Here is a 24,919-nt window from a genome sequence, read left to right as displayed (position 1 = left end):
TCCAAAAAGAGTGACAGCTAAGACATCTGATCCTGTTAATTTTTCGAAGAGTTCGATCGTCACATCAAGCGTTCACAGTTTCTGCACTAGTAATGAATTTACGCGTGCATACTTTATTGCACCTGATGCCGGTGTCTCTGCTTTGTGGAAAACGTGCCTTTTCAGTTCAGGCATGTAAACACGTTTTACACCGGTCGGTCAGCCAAACGATCTTCGCCGCCGCATTGCATTGTATGTATATAGCGATACGGTATGGACAAACAACATCGTTCGCCCCGCAACTGGTCGGACTGAATTGTGGACGGTAACCCCCGTCGACCGGTCGCGGCAGCGCATAGTAAATCGCAAGACACGCGAGTTATAACTCAATCCGGAAATTAGATAAACCCCGCGTCTACTCTAATTGAATGATGTTGAATTGCGTTGCCGCCGACGCCGCCGCCGGTACGGTGCGATGAGATATCTACGCAGATCTGCGGATGAAAGTGCCTCCAAGTTCTGCACCGTACAAGTCAGTTAACGAACAGTAGTTATCAGCTTGAATTGCAATGCACGTTTAGGCTTAATTCAACGGTTACGTTATTATGTCACATTCGGCTGGAGTGAGTGGTTCGAGCCCGCCAACGTGAAAATTTGACTACGACCTTGCAGTGACTTTCTAGTGTGTGAATTCGTGGGGGATTCGTTCATTATTTCGTCCGGTACTTATTGCTATTTTTGGCTAACAATTGGAAAGACGATTTCAGTCTCTGGACGTAATCATTCGGTCAATAAACATTTGGACTATCAATCTGGAACACTGAAATAATCTTATCGGTGAGCACATACCAACGAGGATTGAGCGAGGACAAACTTCAAAATATACCCGACCCCAGTCTTGGTGAGCTTTATTGGTGTTATAAACATAGCAGTAGATTGAAATAATTATCACTCCCACAAAGCCTGATAAGAGTGAGATCTTCAATTAGCAAATATGTACCGCACATCGTTTGTGAACGATTGAATACTTAGTTACATAATTGATCGCAATTTGGTTTAGTGCCATCCATGTCAACTTACAAAGTATTGTAAGTTGACGCTTTTTTCAACAATTTGCACTTTGCATTAGTATTTCATTATTGAACAAGAAACTACTCGAGCGCGTGCTTCAACACGTGGCTGTCGTGAAATTTGAAACCGCAAGCTGCAATTCAGCGTTTGAAGCAATCCAAACAGAGTACTAAACTTATCACCATTTGATATCTTGGCTTTGCACAACACTTTGTAGAATTACCTGTTCTCGCGGTATCTCCCTACAGTGTGGGGGGAATTACCTAACCTATTTAGCGTTGAACAGATCTGCTTGCATTTCTATCTCTAGTAGCTTCGGGACCGGGACTCGGGAGACAAATGGGTGTGTCACACTATTTCGATTGTTATTTATGACCTGCGCCCCGCGTTGTCCGGTTACGTGAAATTCAATGATCAGTATAATCAGACGACTGCTAGGTGATGTCATGTTTCTAATGTATTTTCTTGAATTGGTGGTTAAAAATCTAGTATCTAGTAGGTTATCTAACAGCCTACCTACCTGGAGAGCAATTATTCTGAAATGTGCCAAAAATCTACATCTGTATTCGCATTTTACTACAGCGAATTAATCACCTGCAAGTTCAATTACTTTTGTTGAATACAATCCATAGCAAAAATACCTTACTTTTCATACTTTTTAAAACAAGGCAGTGGTTGGTTTGTAATCACACGGTGAGACTTATGTGTACTTCAACCAATCATTACCAGGCTGTCCTATTCTGACTTATCTTATCACAATTACCTCACTTTGTTCATATACGATTTCATAATACAAATTATCTCCGCACGAAGATTGTTCAAATGACATAGTAACACTTCTAAATTGATTCCAATCTTCTGTGACAAGAAATTAAAGTTATACATGTATGTGTAAACCTTATTAAACTTTAATTTCGATTTTTGAACCATTCTATAATAGTTAAATCTACTAAATGAATTTGCTCCAATGAACTTCTGATACGATGGATTATTATTAAAAAGACGGAGCTAATTATAGTATATCCTAGATGAATAAAGACGTAGTTATAACAATCGGTGCGTTTTATTTCGGTAGATTCGAACGTCTTTCGGGGAGTTTGGCTTACATATGTATAAATAACTGCTAAATCTGGCCATGAGAGGAAGAAAGCGTTCATTGTTGTTAACAAATTATCTACTCAGAAAATATAAAGTTTTAGTGGAATATGACTCAGAATATACTTCCATTTCGATCTTTATCTTTTAGTTCAATCGGAAGGCCATTTAGCATTATATCTTCGTGAACTTATTTCATTGTCTAACACACGAAAAATAATGCCATTTATTTATTTTATGCAAATACAAAATTTAACCCAATTATGTTAAGAATGTTAAACAATTCCTTAAATGCGCTGAACGGATCAAAAACATAAATATAATAAAATTCACTGTTATTATGTGGGCTAGGTTCGATCGAATCTAGCTTTCGTTAATGAACAAAACAATCGAACTTATTATGGTTCTGTACCGGCTGCATGAAGTCTGTTGAACAATTGAATAACAATCCTGCATACTTCGGCTGACTTTATCAATGCTGAAATCTTTTCAACTTCTCCGATTTTATCATATTATCGGACAAACAAACGGTCCGAGTGACAATAAAATAAAGACAATAAAAAAAACTGTTTGGTGGAACCAGGATGGATGATAATATTTCTGTTGCCGTTGAAACTGTGCCTAAGCCAGCTGAAAAATTCTGGTTATTTGTCCCACACGGGTTTCTGAGACCGACACTTGGTACACTTGTTGAGACATGTATGACCGACGCTCAGTCTATGGTTATAAAATTATTTAACAAAAATGATGCCATGGACCCCTGTTCGTTTGACCGTTTTTAATCTGAACACTTTTTTAATTTGAACCCCGCTGGTTTGCACGACGTACAAATTAAAAATGGTTCAAATGTCATTCTCAACATGACATCATTTGCTTATGCAGACAATGGACATAAACACGATTTTTTGTACTGATCCAGCGTAGGGTACGGGAGGGTATTCCCAGCACGCTACTAAATTCGGCATACATTTCCTGGTTTTGCTGCGCTTTCCCAAATAAAAACTTAGCCGCTATATAACAATACTGAAACGAATGTAGCACTTATAAGCTTTAATGTGTTATAACTATCTTCATAAAAATGTAAGTAATTTGCTAAATTTTATTCAATAACCATCAAAACCACTGTTTTTCCACTGGCTGGCTATTGAATCAGGCTGAAAAAACCAGCAGCAATCGCTTACGCGTATCCGCTCTTGATGATGGTTTGGAAAACACACAATTATGATCACGTTTACTTAATCTAGAAACTAAACAGCTGTGAAGAACAGTGTGCTGTGAAGTAGTGGAAGAACACAAAAACTCCCCTCTGATATGAAAATATAAATCAATTTTCATTCACTAGCCATTAGCAGCATTTTGTTTTTAATTCCAGCATATGGTGCATTATTTACACTACTACCGATATGTGAGGCCCGAAAAGCTTCTATCGTGTTGACATAGCTAGTATATGAGTGATAACCACTTGCTTCTGGCGCTAATGTATATGAACGATTCAATGATACACTAGCGCCAGCAGCAAGCTGTTGTCACTGCAAAACTAATTATCTTCAATGAGCCCGGAATGTAGGCAATACCGAAACGTTGTCGATCGGTCTCTTTTGATCTGTTTTTTGCAAAGCATCTAATCCCTGTGCAGGCTACTTCGACCGGTCGGATTTGAAAAACACAGACACCACTATAGAAAATGGGCTCAATTTAGCCGCCGCGACTTCATCTTTTCTCGCGACTATAACTCAAATTCAGTAGCGTTTCATTAAGACCAAAATACACGTCGATATTCAGTAAATAATATTCTATCAACTGGTACAAAAATCTTGTCTCGAATAAATATAGTTTCAACGTAATTCCTGAATATTGTTCAGGCTTGCGCTTAATAGGCTGGAAATACCCACCCGTACCCTACATGCGTTTGAGTTGTATCTTTTATTTCTAGAAAGGTTCGGTTGGAGAAAACGAGGTTGAAGAGAATTATGAGTTCCGTTCACACCTACCCCTACTCCCAATTGCCCCGCGGTACCTTACCTTACTGGAAACTCCTTGGTACATGCATTGTTGTGATTTTTGATGTTTTTGATTCGGACGAAGCAAAATTTTTATGAACTGATTTAAAAACTGTTACGTAATTTCAATAAAATGCTTATAATAATCGCTTTGTAGTAAAATTAATGTGCACGGATCGGACGGCAAGTGTGTTTGAGTCAAATCAGCACAAGAACTTTTGGATTATTTGTTAAAATCTAATTTATTAAAATCTAGAAATGATGAAAATTGAAGTGGCTTTCCCTACTACGACGGGAATTAGCACTGAAACCTACACATAAAGTTTAAAAGTCGTGTTTTTACAGAAGCGGCGTTTTATTACGCAGAATTTGCTCCGTGCCGCAGGCCAGGAAATTCAATCCCTAAATGCAACTTTTGCTCCGAATCAATCGCTTCAAGATTTGCTCTTGTCGCCGAAGAGATGCAGATTACATTAACCTTGACATCTTTAAGCGTCGGGGACGTCTCCGAAAATGGTCAACAGCCAATAAACCACTCCGAAAAGTGTGCGAAATGCATCTGGCAATGCAAGCAGAAAACCCGATATTCATATATCAGATCCAGAAGGTGACATTGAGCCGAAAACTTTTACCATTAAATCAGCGATCAACGATGCAGCCATCAATGGTGTCGCACCAGTGAAACCGGTTGTTTTGCTTCAAAATTTTTAATTTTATAGCGATGAAAATCACTAATTCCGCAGTAACAGTGGTGAATTCTTGTCCAACCGGATCAGGAAAGTTTAAATGCTATCGAGACCGCTCCTGTCAGTTTTTCGGCTTAGTTATTGAAATGAATATTTCCACTTTCCGAAAATAAAATGGAATTCGAGAGTTCTGACGTTTGATATGTAGTGCAAATCTCCGGATTTCAAATCCATAAAATGCAAAAAGCAAAAAAATAGAGGAATGTGAAAAATAATGTCAAAACATTTTAAAAACATTCGAAGGCGATATGAGCAACACGTTTGTAAACAATCCATGTAATTGAAAAAATGTACAAGTAATAAAGGCTGTGTTCTTCATCTCTGAGATGGAGCCTGAAGGGCCCGGTCGCACGTGACTTCACGTATAAAAAGGTTTTCCATTCCACATTGACCACTCAACGGTTACAGACTGTAATATTTCTACAAAAAAGACTTGATGTACCACAAAGCATGTTTTTAAATCGTATAACAAATTGCTTTATTAATTCTTTCTTATTGTGCTGATCATATCTTTCCGCTATCAATTAATTATCCGAACAAAACCCCCACAGCTCGGGCAAACTGTAGAATCTACGGCAGCATAGCTGCCACCTTCTGCTAGTACGTACGATAGATTTCCAGGTTTACGAGTTATTTTAATCGCCCCGGTACGGTACGTCCAGCAAACAACGTTTCGCTTGTGACTATACGGCATTTTATCTTTACACCACCAGTCAGTGTGTTTAGGTGCAACACAAGTACCTGAATAAATCCATAAACAAGCTGACTTCCCATTTCACTAACCGGTGAGAGGTATGCTTATATCGGTGCTAGTGTTACCTGCGGACAGGAAAAACAATTATCGAAAGTGGACGAATGACAAAGGGTTTTGTCGTTTAACATGTAATACGTAGTTGAACTGCAGTGTTACTATACAATAATGTTCCGAAGATAACGATAGAGTTCTATCATGGTAGTTTGGCCATTTGTGACTGAGAATGTAAACAAACATACCAGAATGCCAAAACTTACGATAAGTTACGATAGGTACGTACTACATAACCATACAAGCCGCGAAAACAACTGTTTTTTGTTTACAGTTTACATTATTAGGTATAGATATGGAAATTGCGTACAAAATAAAACAGTTTGATACATATAAACAAAGTACTGTTGTGTTGGAAAGTGATACGCCCGAACCTTATATGCCGGTATTATTTCGATTGAAAAGGCAGCATATACTACAGTAAAGTCGCTTTTTGTACGGATTTTTCTATTCGATTTGATTTTCTTTTGCTTTCTTATTGACTTCCCTCCTAACAAAGTTGTTATAAAGTTGATTATATGACTAATTCCGGTTATAAATAGGTCGCTGCAACCAGAAGAGCTAACATCGCGTTGCTTGGGCAGATTCCAATCAGCTCCAATTTCGTTTTAGATAAATAATAATAATCATTTATCAATTTTTTAAAATTCACAACTTTTGGTATTAATACAGAAAAATTCGAAACCTGCATTTTGACCTTCAGATACCATACTAACAGACTCAAATAAATTTTAAACTTGTCAAAACGATTTTCTATAAGAAACCATGAATACCAAAAGTATCTTTTTACACGATTTGATAGAAAACTTAAAACCCATCCATAGCGACTCAGATATAGTTTCAAAGTAATCTACACAATCTACACAATCTAAATTTAGCTTCCTAATTTCCTCACAAATTGAAAAATTGCTAAAATTTGTGACAAGTTAGCACGCTTGGTTTAACCAATAATGTAGGAAGCAAATCACTTTTTAGTAAATGACTCACAAAGCAAAACAAGAAAGTGTTAAGGTGTGAAAAAACAGCAGTAACACCTGAGTAAAATTACCGAGCGGACGAAAACTTACAAGTCTTATAGGCATAAAAAACAGATTTGCTTTGGGTAGTTAAAACCTAATGTTTAATTGGTACCGGTAATGACATCTAACATGCGTGACACTTTTACGGAATTAGATCATTACACCGGGTTTGCTGGATGAACAAATTGTATTCATTTGCTCCATCAAGACCAGCGATGGCCAAACTGCGGCTCGCGGGCTGCATGTGGCCAACCGAGTTGTTTCGTGCGGCCCACAGACTGATTTGAGAGTTGGTTGATTTATGAGTAACTTTTTTGACGACACAGGGGTCACTCAAATCAGCCGTAATGCCTCGTGCATTTTGTGGATCCGAGAGTTTTCCGGATTAAATCTTGTGGTGATTCCCAGAAAATGGTTTTTGTTGCTTGGCTACTGTTTATGTACCAAGATCGCTCAGGAAAAATCAGAACTTTTTTTTTTGAAACGATGATTCTACAATTGATGAAGGGACGGTAAGGGAAAATAATGAAGAAGGTTTTTTTCCGGGAATGAAGGGGAAGGGTGGAAAGGAAGGGGGGGGGGGGGGGTAATAGGTAGCTATGCTTAACAAGTTGTCGTTGTGACTCCTATCTTTTGTCCAATGCTGGAAGGTGCATGGGTCGAACCAAGTTGTAATCAGAGATTATAACCGGATTTAAACCCACAACACCTGCCAGGGCGTGTCGCTCACTGGTACCCGTGTACCTTCCTTTCCACCCTTCCCCTTCATTCTCGGAAAAAAATCCTTCTTCATTACTTTCCCTTACCGTCCCTTCATCAATTGTAGAATCATCGTTTCAAAAAAAAATATTAATATATGCCTGACCGCATTTCAAGGTCATGACTAAAGTCACGAGTTTGGTCAAAATCAGAACTGTTTTGTAATCTAGCAGGGATTTCTCAAGGAAGCAACATGGGCCCTTTACTTTTCACATTATTCGGAAACGAGCTCTCGATACTGGTACCAGTTGGATATCGTCTGTTTTACACGGGTGATACCCATAAAAAGCGCATTTGACTGTTTGAGGTAACAGCGTTCGGTTGACCTATTTGAAGCGTAGTGTACGAATAATTTGTTAACAATCAGTGTTTCCAAAGGCAATACTGTTCATCAGACAATTCTGCGTCGAATGATGTTTTATAAATAAATAACAAACAATTAACAACTTGACAATAATAACAATTTGAGTACAACAGACGGAAGAAGAGGTAGAATCCGTATCAAAAAATATCTCAATGTTGGTGGAGTTTAAAATACTTCGCACGCTTAATAAGGGCACGGTGTTCAAAATACCGTTATTAAAAAATAAAATAGGCCATTCAAACGGCAAATGCCAGTGGGGTTGTATTGCCATCCTACACCTCTGAGCCATTTTTTGAAAAAATCGTCCAACGAATTTTTGAGTTACGCCCCTTTGAAGTTTGAAAGGGTAGATTGCTCATATAAAGTAAACAAAAATCTTCAATGACACTTCGAAAATGAACGTAAATCATAGCTGGTATTGATTTTTATGCAACATATGCCTATTTGCGACCATTTTAGAAATTTTACGTTGTATTGGGACTAACCGGAAATGCTTCGGATTAAATTGACGCTGTTGGAAATTACCAGTATCGAACATGAACAAAAACTTACCATGCGACACCTCGAACTACCCTAAAATTTAAAAACTAGATCAATGGAAGACAGATCAACTACCTAGCACCACGTTGGTTACCTTTGGACATGTTCCTGGGACTTCCGAGAACGCCCAGACAAGTGGCCAGTTTCGTCCATGAACAAAAACTTATCGTGCGAAACCTTAAATCACACTAGAATTCAATAACTAGTCAGGGTCAGGTTTGGTCATATCTGGACATGTTTGGGGGACTCCGGCAACCCGTAGGGAAGTCAATAAAGCAATATGGTATATGTTTGATAATAAAACCGTGTCAGGAATTGGCCATTGTTGTTCTAGGTACTCAGTTTGGTTTACATGGATCTATTTTTAAAGTTTTAGTGTGATTTAAGGTGTCGTATGATGAGTTTCTATGCATGTTCGAAACTGGTCATTTCCTAAGGGTTCCCGGAGTCCCCAAAATATGTCCAGATATGACCAAACCTGACCCTAGATAGCAGATTAGGCTTCCATTGATCTAGTTATTTAATTCTAGTGTGATTTAAGGTGTCACACTTTAAGCTTTTCTTCATGGACGAAACTGGCCACTTGTCTGAGTGCTCCCGGAAGTCCCCGTTACATGTCCAAATATAACCAACGTGGTGCAAGGTAGTTGATCTGACTTCGATTGGTCTAGTTTTTAAATTCTGGCGTAATTTGAGGTGTCGCATGATAAGTATTAGTTCATGTTCGAAGCTGGCCATTTCCCACAGCGATAATTTAATCCGAAACATTCCCGGTTAGTCCCAATACAGCGTAAAACACCTAGAATGGCCACCAATGACCATATGTTGCATGAAAATCAATACCGGCTGTTATTTTAGCTCATTTTGGAAGTGTCATTGAAGATTTTTGTTTACTTTATATGAGCAATCTACCCTTTCTAACTTCAAAAGGGCGTAACTCAAAAATTCGTCGAGCGATTTTTTCAAAAATTGGCTCCAGTCCGCTGTGGATCAAAGATTCATCAATATCTGCGATCCACAGAGCCTGGGGGAGACTTACAGCATTCAAATTTCACTGCTAACCTCTTTTATGCCACCCTCACTCATTACAAAGATTTTGACGATGAAATTCGACTTTAAAAGGGTTGATTTTGACACTTCTAACAAAGCTATTTGTTGAAGGTATCTACATTCTGTTGGTAAACGGCTGGATAATGCGTAAAATAGACCTCAGAGCAGTCATTAGCATCTTATCCAGCAACTCCTATCTCTACCTCCCCTTGGTATCAACCGGAATACGAGCAACCTTAGCGGAGATCCGGTAACCAACCCGGTGGAAACTAAGATCGTATACCGATAGGGAAGGACAACCCTGAGTGTGTAGACAACGAGGGGCCTGTCAGCCTTGAATGTCCATCAGGGGCGGCTCTTGGTGACTTGACGATTCCTCAACCAAGTTCGCGGTTGCATTCTAGATTAGGAGCGGCTCACGACAACGTCTGATCCAGAGCCGGCGGTTGAAACAAGAAATATGTTGTTTCGGCACTACACCTAAGATGGAAGTAGCGAGGCTCGGTGGTATGACCCTGGTAAAGCAACCTACCCAAACCAAAATAACTACGAAAAATCAAAACAGTTAGACTCCGAACATTCGGTATTGATAAAAGTGACGAAATAAGAACATCGGATAGATACTTGGTACCTAGAACTGCAGATAGCTGAATTTCGTGGGTGGCAAGAGGGTACAGCTCGATCAGTTAGAACCATAAAAGTTCGGCCTCGTGGCAATGCAGGTAATCTGTGGTAAATCTGTGAGAAGGTGTGGAGGACCCAGAGCCCAATTTTACCGGAACGGTGGAGCGACAAACGAGTTAGAAACTGGATTTTTAGTGATGGACAGAATGCATAATCGCGTAATGGACTGGAAGGCGATCAACGTGGGGATGTGTTTGTTGAGGATAAAAGGTCGTTTAGTTATACCATCATAAACGTACGCTGTCCACACAAAGGTAAACCTGACGATGATAAGAAAGCGTTTTATGCGCAGCTGGAGGCAATGTACAATCCCAGCTAGCACCAACTCGTATATCAATATACGAAAACTATCTCTTATAAATATAAATATTATAAATATTATAAATATCTCCTAACAAACTCGAAATCGTAACTAAAGCTGGATAAAGTGGGATCAAGTTGATTTTTTGTCGTATATAATGATAATGACTGACATACATACGATTTTCAGCACAAAATCGTAGAGTAGTACGGAGCGACTCGCGCTTAATCGGATATTATCGTATATAAATACTTATATAGTCGTAACGCTCAAAAGAGGGGCTCTGTAGCCGCAAGGTTACCGAGTCTGCTTTGGCAAGCGAATGGTCGTGGGTTCGAATCTTAGTAGAATCAAGCCATTCGATGTTCAAAGTGACTTGCTGTGAATGTGAATGCTGCATTCTATGTTATCCCGATAAGGCCTATTGACAGTGCAATATGAGACCCTTATAGTTAAATGCACTGGTGTGCAGTGCCAGGGATGGCTATAATTGGGGACAGTGCTATCATGTGGAACAAGGTGGGTAAAGTAGAGAAAGCATTGAAAGAAGGGTAAAACCCAATTACACACAAGCACGCATGAAATTCAATAAGCATATCGCTCACTCAATAGCGATTATAGCAAATAAATGCAGTGCAGGTCATACAGCAAACACCCGGGCGATATCACAATAGATCTAACTATACATGAGTCCATACAAAAAAAAAATGCTCAAAATTATTCGTAATCACGTATATCGCCTTCAAAATAGTACGGATATGCCAATTTTGCTCATGACATACGATTTATTTAGCATGTATATCTGTACGTAATGCTGATTTTTACCTTTTTTATACGTATGAAAATGCTAGCTGGGATTCACAACTAGACATCAACATCGTCATCGGGGATATGATCACCCAGATTGGTATGGAAACGATGTAAAGACCGGTGATCGGGCCCCATAGCCTGTACGAACGATAACAGCCAGCGAAGCATCAACTTTGCAGCTTCCCGAGGCCTGGTGATCAGAAATACTTTCTACCAGGAGATCACCTAACCAACGAGCATTCAACTAAATTGACCATATTCCTCGTCGATGGCCAGTTTATCTCGAACATTACAAACATACGCTTCCTACGGGGTGCGGATACCGACTCGGATCATTACCTAGCACCAGTACCTGTGTGCTCAAAACTTACTTACTTTACTTTAGTGGCAAAGATCCTGCGCCGAACGCATTATGGTCTTCTGGTACTGTCGGTCCTGGGTTGCCGTTCTCAAATCCCCACGAATACTAGCTGAACGTGCATCGTGTTCGACAGCGACCCATCGAGTGCGGGGTCTGTCTCGGAGTCTATGGTCTCTTCCTGGTTCTCTGCTGAAAATAGATTTGGCTACTCTTTCGTCGGGCATTCTGACCACGTGCCCAACCCACCGCAGTCTGCCACATTGTACTACCTTCACTATATCAGCATATTTACATATATACTTGGTACAGCTCATGATTCATGCGTCTGCGCCACACTCCATTTTTCATTTTGTCATCAAGTCTGGAGCGCAGCATTTTACGCTCAAAAGCTCCAAGCACTCTGCTTAAAACTGCCAGTTTTAAGGAGTTTATGAAGCAGCTCTTGCTATATAGTGAAAACTTTGGCCAATACGAGTGTTAATACTGCACATGGATATTGGATACCAGAAGAAAAAATAAATTAATTATTAGAAGCACTTATGGAAACCAAAAGGCCGCAACTCTATTCAATTCGAAGGACTGCTGGTGAGATTGTTCTATTTTTACTCATATATACCACATTTCATAAATAAACTAGAATTGGGAAGAGGAAGGGACCATCAGAGCACTTGTTTGAAGCGGTGGGCCTAGGGAGAGTGAAACAGTCAACTTTCTAGGGTTAATCTTGGCCCGATTAACAACACATCGTGGATAATGAGCGGGCTCTTCTCCCCACCTGCTGGAGTCATTCTGCATTAAGACGGTTTATTCAACGATTGACCCAGGCGACTTAGCCCTTGGAAGGAGATTCTCTAAATCCCTGGTACGTGTAAGTGATGTTGCTTATCGACCAATTCCCTTTTGGCCCTTCATACAAGAGTTGGGAAGCATGACCAATCGTTGAATGTGTTCAACTCTTTTTGACATGATAGGCTCATTGCTATGAACGGAGGTTCTGCTAAGGCAGGTGGTAGTATCATATATTCATATATTCATAAAAGCTCCAAGCACTCGTCGATCAGCTTCCTTTAGCGTCCATGATTCATGTCCGTAAAAAGCCACCGGGAGGATTAGTGTTCTATAGAGCGCCAGTTTTGGGCGAATTTGCAAACTACGGAACTTCAACTGGCTATGTAATCCGTAGAAAGCCCGATTCGCGGCTGCAATTCGTCGTTTTACTTCGCGGCTTACATCGTTGTCACGTGTCACGAGTGTACCAAGGTTTGTAAATTCCTCTACTGCTTCATAGCGTTCCCCATTTAACTCCACCTTGGCACCAACCAAAGTTGGTCTCCCACGTTCCCTGCCAGCAATCATGTGACGGTGTTAATGGCAAGCCCCAATCTCACCGCTTGCCTTTTAAAAGGCCTGAAGACCTCTTCCACTGCTCTACGGTTGATTCCGATGATATCGATATCATCCGCAGAGCCAAAAAGCATGTAAGATATCGTGATGAGAGTTCCATTCCTTTCCACGTTTGCTCTTCGTATTGCACCTTCCAAGGCGATGTTGAATAGCTGTTTAGAGAGTGCATCCCCTTGCTTCAGTCCATCCAACAGGCATGATTTGGACCCATCAGTGTCGCACGAATCAGCGTAACTCGATTCGTCGGAAAACCATGTTCTAGCATTATCTGCTGCAGCTCATTTCGTTTGACTGAATCGTACGCCGCCTTAAAGTCCACAAACAGATAATGTGTCTGCAAGTTGTACTTCCGGAACTTGTGTAGTAACTGGCGCAGGGTGCTCAAAACTATCGCTGGTTTATATCTCGCAACAAAGCCGCCCTTCTCGATTAAACATTCGGCAATTAGACAACCCGCGAGTGACCGAGAACTACGCGCGCCTACTGGACGGAGCTCTACCTTCCACTATGGAGCTACCACTATGCTTCCACCCTCGAAGACGTGTGGAACAGGATACACTCGACCGTCAATGAGGCCGCAACGGCGGTGCTAGATGAAGTAACCACGAGTAAACGAAATGACTAGTTTGACGGGGAACACCAACAAGCGATTGAGAGGAACAAAAAAGCTTGGCAAAACTGTCTATACATTGCCATGAGGGAGAATTTAGCGACAGAAAGAGGGCAGAAATCATGAAGAGCTAGAACAACTATTCTGGGCTAATGAGACGCGCAAGTTCAATGAAAAGATGGATCAATCTCTTAAAGATTACACACCGAAGCCTGACATGTGTAGGGATGAAGAGGGAAACCTAGTCACAAGCGAGCGCGAGATGACCGACAGGTGGAAGCAGTTTTTCGATGGGAATCTGAATGGTGATATTACAGAAGAAGACGGAAGGGCAGTTAACCAGGGAATGCCTACAAACGATTACAGCATCCCGGCTGCCAATCTCGAAAAGGTTCGACGAGAAATCGATGAGTTGAAGAATTATAGATCCTCAGGAAAGGATAGACTTTCGGCTAAATTCAACAAAAATGGTAAAGAACCACTAGCAGTGGCACTTTGTTGGATAATTTCAACGATTTGGAAGGAGGAGAAACTACCGGAGGAGTTGTTGGAAGGCATGATTTGTCTTATCTATAAAAAGGGCGGTTGGCACGATTCCTGAAGTTACCGTAGCATTACGCTGAACAATGCCGCCTACAAGATACTCTCCCTGATTTAGTTAGGTCGTCTATCCTCAGAGATTTTGTTGCGGAGTACCAGGCGGGCTTTAGGGGGGCCCGTACTACTACGGATCAAATTTTCATCCTCCAAGAAATCCTCCAGAAATGTCGGGAGAACAACGTGCAACAAGATCATATTTTCGTGGACTTAAGGCAGCATATGATACAGTCAAGCCCGAATAACTATGGCAGATAATGCACGACAACAGCCCACGAGGAATACACGATACGACGATCGCTGCCAGCTCATCCGATTATACACCCTCGAATTACGCCGAGAAACAGCGCGCGCCTTGGTAGTTTCCGATATCCTGACTTCCAACATCGATTGCCCCGATATTCAGCAAGTGTTACGTTCTAAATTTGTCTCAATGTTTCGATGTTTGCTGTATTAGGTATTAAGAGCCATTAGGACATTGTTGCCTGTTGGCAAAGTTATAATAAAGAATAAAGAGAACGGTTTTCCGGACAAACTCACGCGGCTGATCAAAGCAATCCTTGAGCAAGTGATGTGCTCCGTGCGTATTTTGGAGACACTTTGGATTGCTTTTGAATCACGAAAAAGGTTGCGACAAGGGGATGAACTGTTTTGCATGTTTTGTAACATCACTGTTATGCGAGTAGCGGCAGTATACTCCTAGTCATACTCCTAACCTTCACAGAGAACTTTGACATCATTACCAGGAAACTTGGGACGATCTACGCCAGACTAAAAAACGGAGGCTAGGAGAATTGGGCTGTAAATCAATGCGTCAAGAACCAAATAAATGGTAGGAAGAGGCTCCAGAAGAAGCAAGTTTGACAACGATGAACTGAAAGTGGCTGATGAGTTCATATATTTGGGATTTCTGGTCACCACCGACAATGATATGAGTAAGGAGATTCAACGACGCATTCAAGCTCCATGTCCTACCTACTTTTTTCTCCGCAAGACGCTTCCATCAAGGAGTATTCGACGCCGCACAAAACTGACGATGTACAAAACGCTGATCAGACTGGTAGTGCTCTATGGGCTTGAGACTGCAACTTTGCATACGGAATTCGAACTAAAGAGGTTGCGGACTGTCGGAGTAGACTACCATCGTGCACCTGGCGAAAGTCGAGAGGCTACGGTGCTAAGATGCCAGATGACTGTGCAGTGAAATCAGGAAGCCGACTTGCGTGTTTCGAGACGCTCAACGAATTGGCGATGAGTAGCCCAGAATCGAGTACGGTGGAGAGAAATTCTTCATATAGCATAAACTCACTCCTGCTCTATGCTGCCAGAAGTAAAAAGCAAGTGCGATAATAGCAATAGTAAGTCCATCCAGATCTTGTTCCTATTGACTTCTAACTGTTCGTAGATCTTAACAAACGCTAAAGCAAGGGAAAGTGTTTTAGCCTTAACGATAAAATTCTCGCTACAGCAGTAGGTTTGTTTTGATGTCAATGACAAATCGTTTTATGGAGGTTATTTGAAGTCAATTAAAACATTGAAATGATTGTACCATAATGGAAGACGAATAAAAACTAATTAAAAAAGGTTTTTATAATAGGTTTTTATCCGGGTTAAGGACCAAATAAAATTATGTTAGGCCATTTGGCTGTCAGCAGGGCATGTCAAAGATGCAATGAAAGTGTCGAGATAAACAGAGCAAACAAATAGATGGTAAATCCAGCTAATAATGAATATTTACTTGGTCTCGCTCTTCGGATCGATGCACGTCCCGACGGGTGAAGTAACAGTGCTCAAAAGCACACCTTCATCTTGCAGTAATTGCTTTTCTGGGGGGCTTTCCTGAGAGTACAGAATTATGTGAAAAGGGAGAAGGGAAACGGCGCAGTGTACAATCTCTGTGAATCCCACACACTATATTTAGGTATAATCTTCTGCGGGATTTTTTCTTCCTTCAGGTGATACCTACCTAACAATAAAAATGTTTGTTATTTAAACAGATTGTGATGAACAGTAAGCTAAAATTGCAAATCACATTACAAAACTGGGTTATAATTTTTTGATGATATAAACGAGGCATGTAATAGACTTCTTTTGTTCAAATTGAAAAATATCCTTCGAAATATGGTCATAGTACATAGTTATAACACTAAAATATTACCAAAATCCATTCCTATTCTAGTACCTTAACAACTGGACTTCAATTCAACCAAATATTTGCGTTAATACTTTTAAGCCTATTCCGCCTATTGTATTTGTTTGGAAAATTTTCAAAATATCAAGATCACAGTTTATGTCACTTAGTACACATTTGCTAATTGGCAGCACCTGTGGGTTTCCTAGCGCGTTTAAGTCGACATTATTATCATTAGCACAAAACCTAAGTAAAAGCGTTTCAGTCGATTTTCAATTGTTTCACTCAGCCTCGTATAATATACACCTAATCTACGCTTTAGTTTACTGTGTTATTGTTAGGTACTGGCTTTCACGGTCAGCGATTATTTTCGCAACGATCGCTTGGTTGTTTCTGGGCACAATTGGAACTTTTAAAGTTGATTCGATTATTCAGTTAATTTGTCACTTATGCTTTTGAAACTGGAAACTACTAAATACCTTCCAATGTTTGACAAGATTAGTGTCAATGTTACTGCTTTTCTGCTGCTAAACACTTTCCGTCCATTCTGCTGTCTATTCATCGTCATCTCATGGAAACACCTACATCGACGGATTTGCTTGAACCACCCATCTCGAATCTGGAATTTCCATACCATTCCACAAGCGAATAGAACAGCGAACAGACAGAATGGAAAATTCGCAACCCGTCCACCCGTTTATCATCAGTTTACCCAACGTGCCAAGCCCCTGAAAATCACTTATTACACACCGTGTGTGTCCATTAGTGGCCGTACATGTGTGTACAAAACTGCTTCCAAATCCGCGACGACGTGTGGAGTAAGGCAGCAAAAAACCCGGTCGCTTTTCACAGAGTAAACACCACCCGCAAGCTTTATGGACTGCATCTGAGTTTACCGACCGACAACGACAGGTAGCCGGAATGCGGGGTGGCTGGCGGGTTGTCGATGGTTACGGTGCGACCGACAGCGCTGCTGCTGGCTGCGCTGGAGTGATCCACCGCTGCCGTTGCATTGCATTGCACTTCATTGCTTTGTTGTTTGTAAGAAACCAATTTTGCGCGCTTTTCGCCAGAGCCTCGCTCGTCGAAACGATCAGTCCCTGCATGGTCGCGCTACGGTGTAGATCTTTAAACATTCGCTCCGTTTCGGTCGGTCCCCCAATAAATCGTCGCTTCGGTTAGTACTTCGGACTTGTGAAGGTGCTTTGGTTCCGGTCGATTGGTTGTTTTCCGGTCGTACAATTGTTTACCCGAAGAACGTGACTTCCAGTAGAGGTTGGAGATTTCTAGAAAAGAAGCTACACGAGTTCCCGATCGAGCAAGCTTCGTGGTCCAGTGCATGTCAAAATGGTGCAGTCCTGTTGGAAACGGGTAGGTGGCCTGATAAGTGATATGAGCTTTGCGTGAAGGAATGTTGGCTCGGCGCGTAGCGGAAAAACTTGCTTCGTTTTTTTTTTTCATCATATTGCCAGAAAGCCCTTGCGAGCAATTAATGGATTGTTTGCGGAGAGAAATTTTTAGTTTCCAGTCGTTGTTTTGTGTGTGCGCGCGCCTAAAAGAAAATAGTCAGAAGTGAAAATGTGGATGTTTTTCAACTGCAACAAATAAGCTGCCCATTTGGTTAGGCAGAGAAGTAATGAATCGTGAAAAGTTGATCCTGGCCACGGTTCAGTGCGTAACAGTTCGCCAGTGAAATCGTGTTTTCCTGAAACAAGTTTCTTCAAGCAATGGACACTAAACGCTACAGCAAGCTTTTGCAAAAAGAACAGCTAGTACCAGGTAACTGGTATTTCCGGAATGGGATTTCCTCGGCCGGTACTTCACCAGTAAGCCTGTTCCCTTTTGCGCAACCAGCGGTGGTTAAGTAACCATGATTCAAATGTTAACATACACCAGACTACAAGTAGAGGGTTACAATGGCTTTAAAGTAAAGCGTTTTGAACATATTTCTATTATTGTAACTTCGCGGAACATGGTTGTGTTATAATTGAAATAATGTTACCGATTGTTGAAGGTACCCATCAGCAACGCATAACAAGCAATTTATGTTTATGCTCGTTTCAGATTACAGGCACGCCGTAAGAGTTTATCGTGATGCTCTTCGCGAGCGATCGAATAAATGCATAATTGACTTTTGTTGTTGTTTGTTGATTATGAAAGCCTATTGATGGTTTTCTTTTACAACGGCCCGAAAAGGTTGCTAAAACAACTTTTTGCGAGAGATTTTCTACCAGATTATTGAAACGAAGCAAATTGTGGCCCATTAAAACTTGGCATGAAGTAATTTCAATTTACTGGCCTAAATTTAATGATCGTTTCCGTTAAGTTAATCACCTAACGTAACCTAATGTAGGTGGTTCATTTCAGGCGACAAGCTAACCACACTATTTCGATAGTTTCCGGGATTATATAAAGGATCTTTAAATTCAAAATCGATTTTTGCCCTAACCTTTCAGCTCATAATAATAATAATTATCCAAAAAACTTTATCATCATTAACAATGGCAATTTTCAAGCGGAAACTGTCGTCAATAATTAAGGTATTTAATTTGACTTTCACTTGAACCTTGAAATTAGCTATGTTAGACTCAATAAATTGTGACTGAAAATTAAAAACTCGTTCCTCTTTAATTCAAATATTGTCAACTCTGAAAGGTCGTTTACATGCAGTTAGTCATTTTCAGTAGTTTAAGTTTAAGTGCTCGTAAAAGTTGACCGTAAGAAATAATAGCTTTCTGTTCAATAAAATTAAAAACCTTCATCGCACAAAGGACTCGACTGAAGGCTTTCATGCTTATTTTGATATTAATTTTGTTAAAATCCAACCAGGGAAAATGAACGAGATGTAATCGTACACCTAAGTAATTATTTTAATGCCTTGCCGAACAAACTGGATGCAATTAGAAACTGCTTCTGTAAAATTATGTTTTCGAGCACCTTTCTCTCGGAAATCGAACATCGTTTGGAACAAAGTTTCGATTTGTGTACAAGACACGATCGTTTGGTTGACGTAGGAGTATGTTGGTTTCGGTGGCAAAATTATAATGGCACCAGCTAATGTTCGACCGACCTACGTACGTCCACGATTCGGCAACGAAACTATTCTAGCTAAACATTGCCTAATATCAAAGACGTCAGAACTTAAGACTAATGGGCATCCTATCCTGTCAAATCTCTATGGACAGGATTAGTATGCCCTCTACGGACGACGGTGGCAATTGCTACTTTGCGCATGTTCATCATTCTAACGTCACAACTAGGATTGGGCGATACCGTATCGATACTCGCGATATCGATGCTCGAAGGCCGATATTTCGATATATTTCATCGATATTTATGGCGTCGATATTATGCTAAATCGATAATTTCATCCCGATACTGTTTTGATAAAGCGGGATAACCAGCTGACCTGGAAATGCTCAAGAAAGCAATATTTTAAGGATTTTTTCTCGCGCTGTTTTCTTTTCAGGTATCTACTAAGCTTAATTCCCAAATTTACTTTATTAAAATTGACTCTTATGCAAAACCTTGAACAATGTCACTTACATGTTTAACGCTTATTGAACAGTAAGAGCATACGACACGCGATTTTCCGCAATTCAGAACTGACCAGAGAGCACAGAGAGTAGTATTGGGCGTTGACGGCATTACCAAAGACTTTCCAGCTTTTTACGCGTATAATAATAATAATAGTGGTGAAAGTGGCAGAGGTGGGACAGAGATCGAGAAGAGCTAGAACCGGAAAGGAGCAACTCCCGGCGGAACTCTGCAGGAATGGCCAAGAACCGCCAGCAACGACACATCACTGGATGGTTGGTCACTGGATGGGCTGCCGGACGAGTGGATTGAGGGTGTAGTTTGTCCTATATACAGAAAGGGCGATCGGATAGATTGCTGTAATTACCGCAGCATAACGCTGGTCAAAGCCATCAACAGGGTGCTCTCTCAGATTTTGTTGCGTCGTCTGTCCCCAGTGGCAGGAAAGTTCATAGGGTAGTACCAGGTGGGCTTTATGGAGACCCGTGCTACTACGGATTAAAGTTTTACTCTTCGGCAGGTCATCCGGATGTGTCGGGAGTACAACTCATCATATTTTTGAAGATTCCGGGGCAGCATACGATTCAGTCGGAAGCGAACAGCTCTGGCAGGTTGCACGGTTTTCCGTATAAAACGACATGTCCGAAATAGAGCTGCACTGGAGCGAGTGATGTGTTGCGTGCGTGTTTTGGGGGCACTGTCTTTGCTCAACATGTTTTTTATAGATTAATGTTTATGAATCCCTGTTTTTTGTGTAGCATTTCCTAACCCCAGAATGCCGCCTTAAATAGTATCGATAAATCCAATATCGATACTTCACGAACGATATATCGACGGTATCGATAAAGCGGCGGATTTGATATTGATATTCAATTATCGATACTTTCGGGAATTTTGCCCAATCCTAGTCACAACCACACTGCACAGTGGTTCAAAAGGGTGAAAACTGAAACTCTTTTCGTAACATCTTCTGCTTTCATTTTAGCAATATATTGCGGAGATTCAATATGTTTAGACTTCCACGCGAAAATAATTAGCGTGGTTATTTTCTGCGTGTCTCAAACATGCTTACAATTTAGTAATTCGAACCATCAGTTTTTTGTTATTGCCTCCCCACTGCACCACTCCTTGTTTAACAAGCATATTTTCAATGTATTTGGTAAGCACAGGAAAATTATTATTAAAATATGAATTTGCGTAGGACTCGTAAAATTGCTGCAAGGCACAATAGTGTCTTCGGAACTTTTGTTCGTAGTAGTACTCTCCATGATCTGAAGTGTTAAAAGTTAGTCATGGTCAGGGATGGCACGATCACTTTGACTCAATGCATATTCATTTCACAGTACCGCCTCAGCCAAGCAAAATTTGACAAAGTTTTATATGGGACATTTGTAGAATTAGTTATTATTTACAATTGTGCTGAATAAAGTTTTGCTGTATCTTTTGTAGTTACGATGCTACAATGCTAGTAGCTCATTAGTAGCTAAGTGAATGTTCACTTCGCTGCTAATGAGCTACTAGCATTGTAGCACCGTAAATATAAAAGATACAGCCCAACTTTATTCATAAAAGTTGTAGATAATAACTAGTTGTTTATTCGTCCCATACATAATTTTTTTAAGTTCTTCTTGACTGAGACGGTACTGTCAAATGAATGTGAATTGAGTCAAAGTGATTATGCCATGCCTGGTCATGGTTAAAAATAAAAATTTAAAAAAACTTTTATGTCAGGTATCGATTTTTCAGCAAAGTAGTAATATAAAGGCAAACAGATTTGCTGAAGATATAACATTTTTATCTCTTTCGGATGCGGAAATATAGAGCATGTTCTTTGGAAGTCCTTCAAAATTAGTTGTTCACGCTTAGTTTTTGTTGGTTTCTATTCACAAGAAGAGATTGTTCTAGCATTCAAAACACACGGTTTTGCAAAAGACCACAAATCTTTAGGACATATACTTGCTAAATTTTGCATTTTTGCACTGCAAAACTGTGTGTTTTGAGCACTTCGATACCTTCCTAGACCTAGAGCAATCTGTTCTTGTAAAATTCAACCATCAAGGAAACTAATTTTTTAAAGAAATTTCTAAGAAAATGCTCTATAGCTCTGCACCCGATAGAGATAGAAATGTTATTTCTTCAGCAAATTTACTTACTTTTATATTTTCTACAACTTTGCCGAAGAAAACATGTTTATATTGTTTAACACAAAAAAGTTATTATTTTATTTTCATCATACCGTGACCGCCACTAATTCTGTGCATTTTTCGTCATATATGTTTTTTTTTAAATTGTGCACAACTCTGATCATTCTGTTATTTTTTATTCTATTGAATATTATGTCATTATTCACAAAAGGACCATAATATTTGACAGCGAAATCATTTACAGTGAAGCTGAAAGTATTTTATATGTCAGAAAACATCGTCGTTAGCACCAACGCTAAGACTTCTAGAAAATTCACAAATTTACGCTCGAAATTATTTGCAATGATCAAATTGCCCAGCATAATCAGAAAGAATAATTAGTTTTAGTTATGTTTCAGACAAAAAGAGTGATTACATGCAGTGCTTTCCTTAGAAAAATGCGATGCAGTATTGCGCAGATTTAGGCACAGATTTTTTATTCGTGTTCCAAATTATGCGCAGTAATGTATCTTGTGAAGAAAACGCGAAAGAATACCTCAATACCGCAACCTCACCGTATGGCTGAGGCACAGAGGCATGAAAATTCCAGTAGAACCTTTAACTTGCACTGGTTGGAATCCTGTACTGCGTCTCGGTGTCCAACATTACGAGCGCCAATTCATGGAACCATGCCTTCTGATTCGTTTCGAATGTCCAACTTCATGGAGCTGTTAGGGAGTGGGCAAGTGGTTTCTTAAGCTTGCTTCAGATAGTATTGGAACAAAAACAATTGCGTGTATTTCAGTTATTTATTTTTGAATTAAAGATCTTTTCTTACACAAATGTAACATTTTCTTCATACTTTTAAGAAAAAATACGGATAAAGTTATTCGTCACGGTTTCGAAGGAATTCTCGAGCTTTTCCTGTAATATGCCTCATAAGGCGGCGCACACTTTCTTCGTCCATTGTTTTGACGTCCATCTTATTCCACCAGGTCTTCATCTGATTGATGTCTTTGACAACTTTTCCCTTTGCCTTGAGTCTCCTCTTCATGATTGCCCAGTATTTCTCAATAGGGCCGAACTGGAGGAAATTGGGTGGGTTAAGGTCTTTCGGAACTAACTGGATCCCTTTCTCTGCATACCATTCTCGAACGACTTTGCTGTAATGACAGCTTGCCAAATCTGGCCAAAACATCACGAGATGGTGGTGGGATCGAATGAACGGCAAAATTCGTTTTTGGAGACACTCTTTTTGGCATAGTTCCGACGTCATTGTCTTATTTGTAACGAAAACTTTCATTTTTCTACCACAGCTGCAAATGCCCTGCCAAATCCTAAATTTTCGTGCAAATCTGTCGGCAAAAACAAATTCAAATTGGCTTGGAACATCCCGCCGAGCCGTTGCCAAGTAACATTTTTGACCTGGCATTTGCCCAAAGTCAGTCTTGACAAAGGTTTTATCGTCCATCAGAAGACACCCGTCGAACTTGGTTAGCACCCGGTCGTATAGCTTTCGAGCACAGATTTTGACCACACTATTCTGTTTTATGGTTCGGTTTGGCTGTTTGCTAGCTCCATACGACTGGATTCCTTCCCGGAATCAAATTCTCCTTATGATACTATGGGCAGCACCGAATTTTCAGGCCAAATCAATCTAAAGTGTGATGTTCAGTATGCAGAAAACTCAAATCAATTCGCTCTACAAACTTCTATCCGCTGGTAATCAACGTTTAGACAAGAAAACATATTACATAGGCCAAAACCTCAGCCGAAACATCAGCCAATTAAAAATAGCTGTTTTCGATAAATAACCGACTGTTGATTGTATGAAATGCTCTTCCCCATTTACTAAAATCTCAGCTAGTAAGGCGGAATGTTACGACTGCTGATCGACCGCAAATACCACTGACAAAAGCGCTTTCACAAAAATCATCGATCTGACGCCTCTTATGCAGTTTATTGACAAGGATTGCAATCCGCTAACTGACAAAACGACAGGTGACAGGAGCACTTCCGAACTATTGAACAGGAACAGGAAGCAAATTACGAACAATGGTCAAGTCACTAGAACAACAGAAATTTGCTGAGAAGAACGATTTCTTGACCAAACTGCTAAAAACGAAAAAAGAACAGGGAAGATCTGGATGTATTCCAGGACTGCAACTTACAAATCCATCATCTGTTTGTAGATTTCAAAGCTGCGTACGACTCAGTCAACCTGCGGCCTGGTAGTCTGACAGACACCAGAAATCTTCAGAAATGCAGCAGATGCTTAAGGTATTGCACTTTAAATCTGAAGTTTGCAGTGTCTTTCCTCTTTATTACACCCAATATGTTGCAATTCTAAAATGTTTAAAATCTGCATTGACAAAATTCAATAATAACAGTTATTGAGTTAAGTCTTGGTATTTAGCAGACTACCTCGTCAGCTGCAGAAGGTTAAACATAGTTCTCCGATGAAACTGATTCGAATGACTTTGAATGGATCCAAATCAAGCGTCAGCATAGGAGGTGGAGGAGTCCAAATAGTGTCCGATGGATTAGCTTCACAATAATCGACGAAAGCGCAGTTAAACCTACTACAGCGGAAATGCAGAAAGAAGTAAAAGTATTCGGAACAGGTCATGAACCCGGTTAATTTACGCAGTCGGAAACTAGGAAACGGTCAATACTGACAATTGAAGAATCATTGGGCGTTTTCCGCAAGATCGATAACAAACCATCACTAGAAAAGTAAAAGTAAATGAATGGATCCTTCATCCTTCTGTATATCATCTAAAATGCTAGGTCCCTCTGTTCCAGGTGTCGAAAGGGTTGTTGAAGAAAACCGTTTTAGATATAGTCATATATTCAACATCCATCATCCATACACTTGACTGGTTCACCGTAACCTACCGACTTTGGCCGAATATACGATCTTTCCACAACTT

The 24,919-nt window shown here is 40.2% G+C and overlaps 1 protein-coding gene across 3 annotated transcripts in view; it reads left to right on the top strand.

Moving 5' to 3' along the window:
• The first annotated feature begins 368 nt into the window (after positions 1-368).
• Positions 369-24,919, top strand: part of LOC128732712 (facilitated trehalose transporter Tret1) — a 32,532-nt gene continuing 7,981 nt past the window's right edge. Inside the window, exon 1 of one of the 3 annotated variants that reach the window (XM_053826050.1) lies at positions 369-880. Coding sequence is in view for 1 of the 3 variants with exons in the window: in XM_053826041.1 (XP_053682016.1) it covers positions 17,674-17,697 (24 nt within the window). In the remaining 2 variants the exon portion in view is untranslated. Of the gene's footprint in view, positions 881-5,762; positions 5,918-17,435; positions 17,698-24,919 lie in introns of those variants that run through there. The other 2 variants (XM_053826060.1, XM_053826041.1) reach the window with 2 other exon arrangements.

Source organism: Sabethes cyaneus, chromosome 1, assembly GCF_943734655.1.
Source record: "Sabethes cyaneus chromosome 1, idSabCyanKW18_F2, whole genome shotgun sequence".
NCBI classification, from domain to species: Eukaryota; Metazoa; Arthropoda; class Insecta; order Diptera; family Culicidae; genus Sabethes; species Sabethes cyaneus.
Note: the sequence above shows the minus strand (reverse complement) of the source record. Positions and strands in the feature narration are given on the sequence as shown.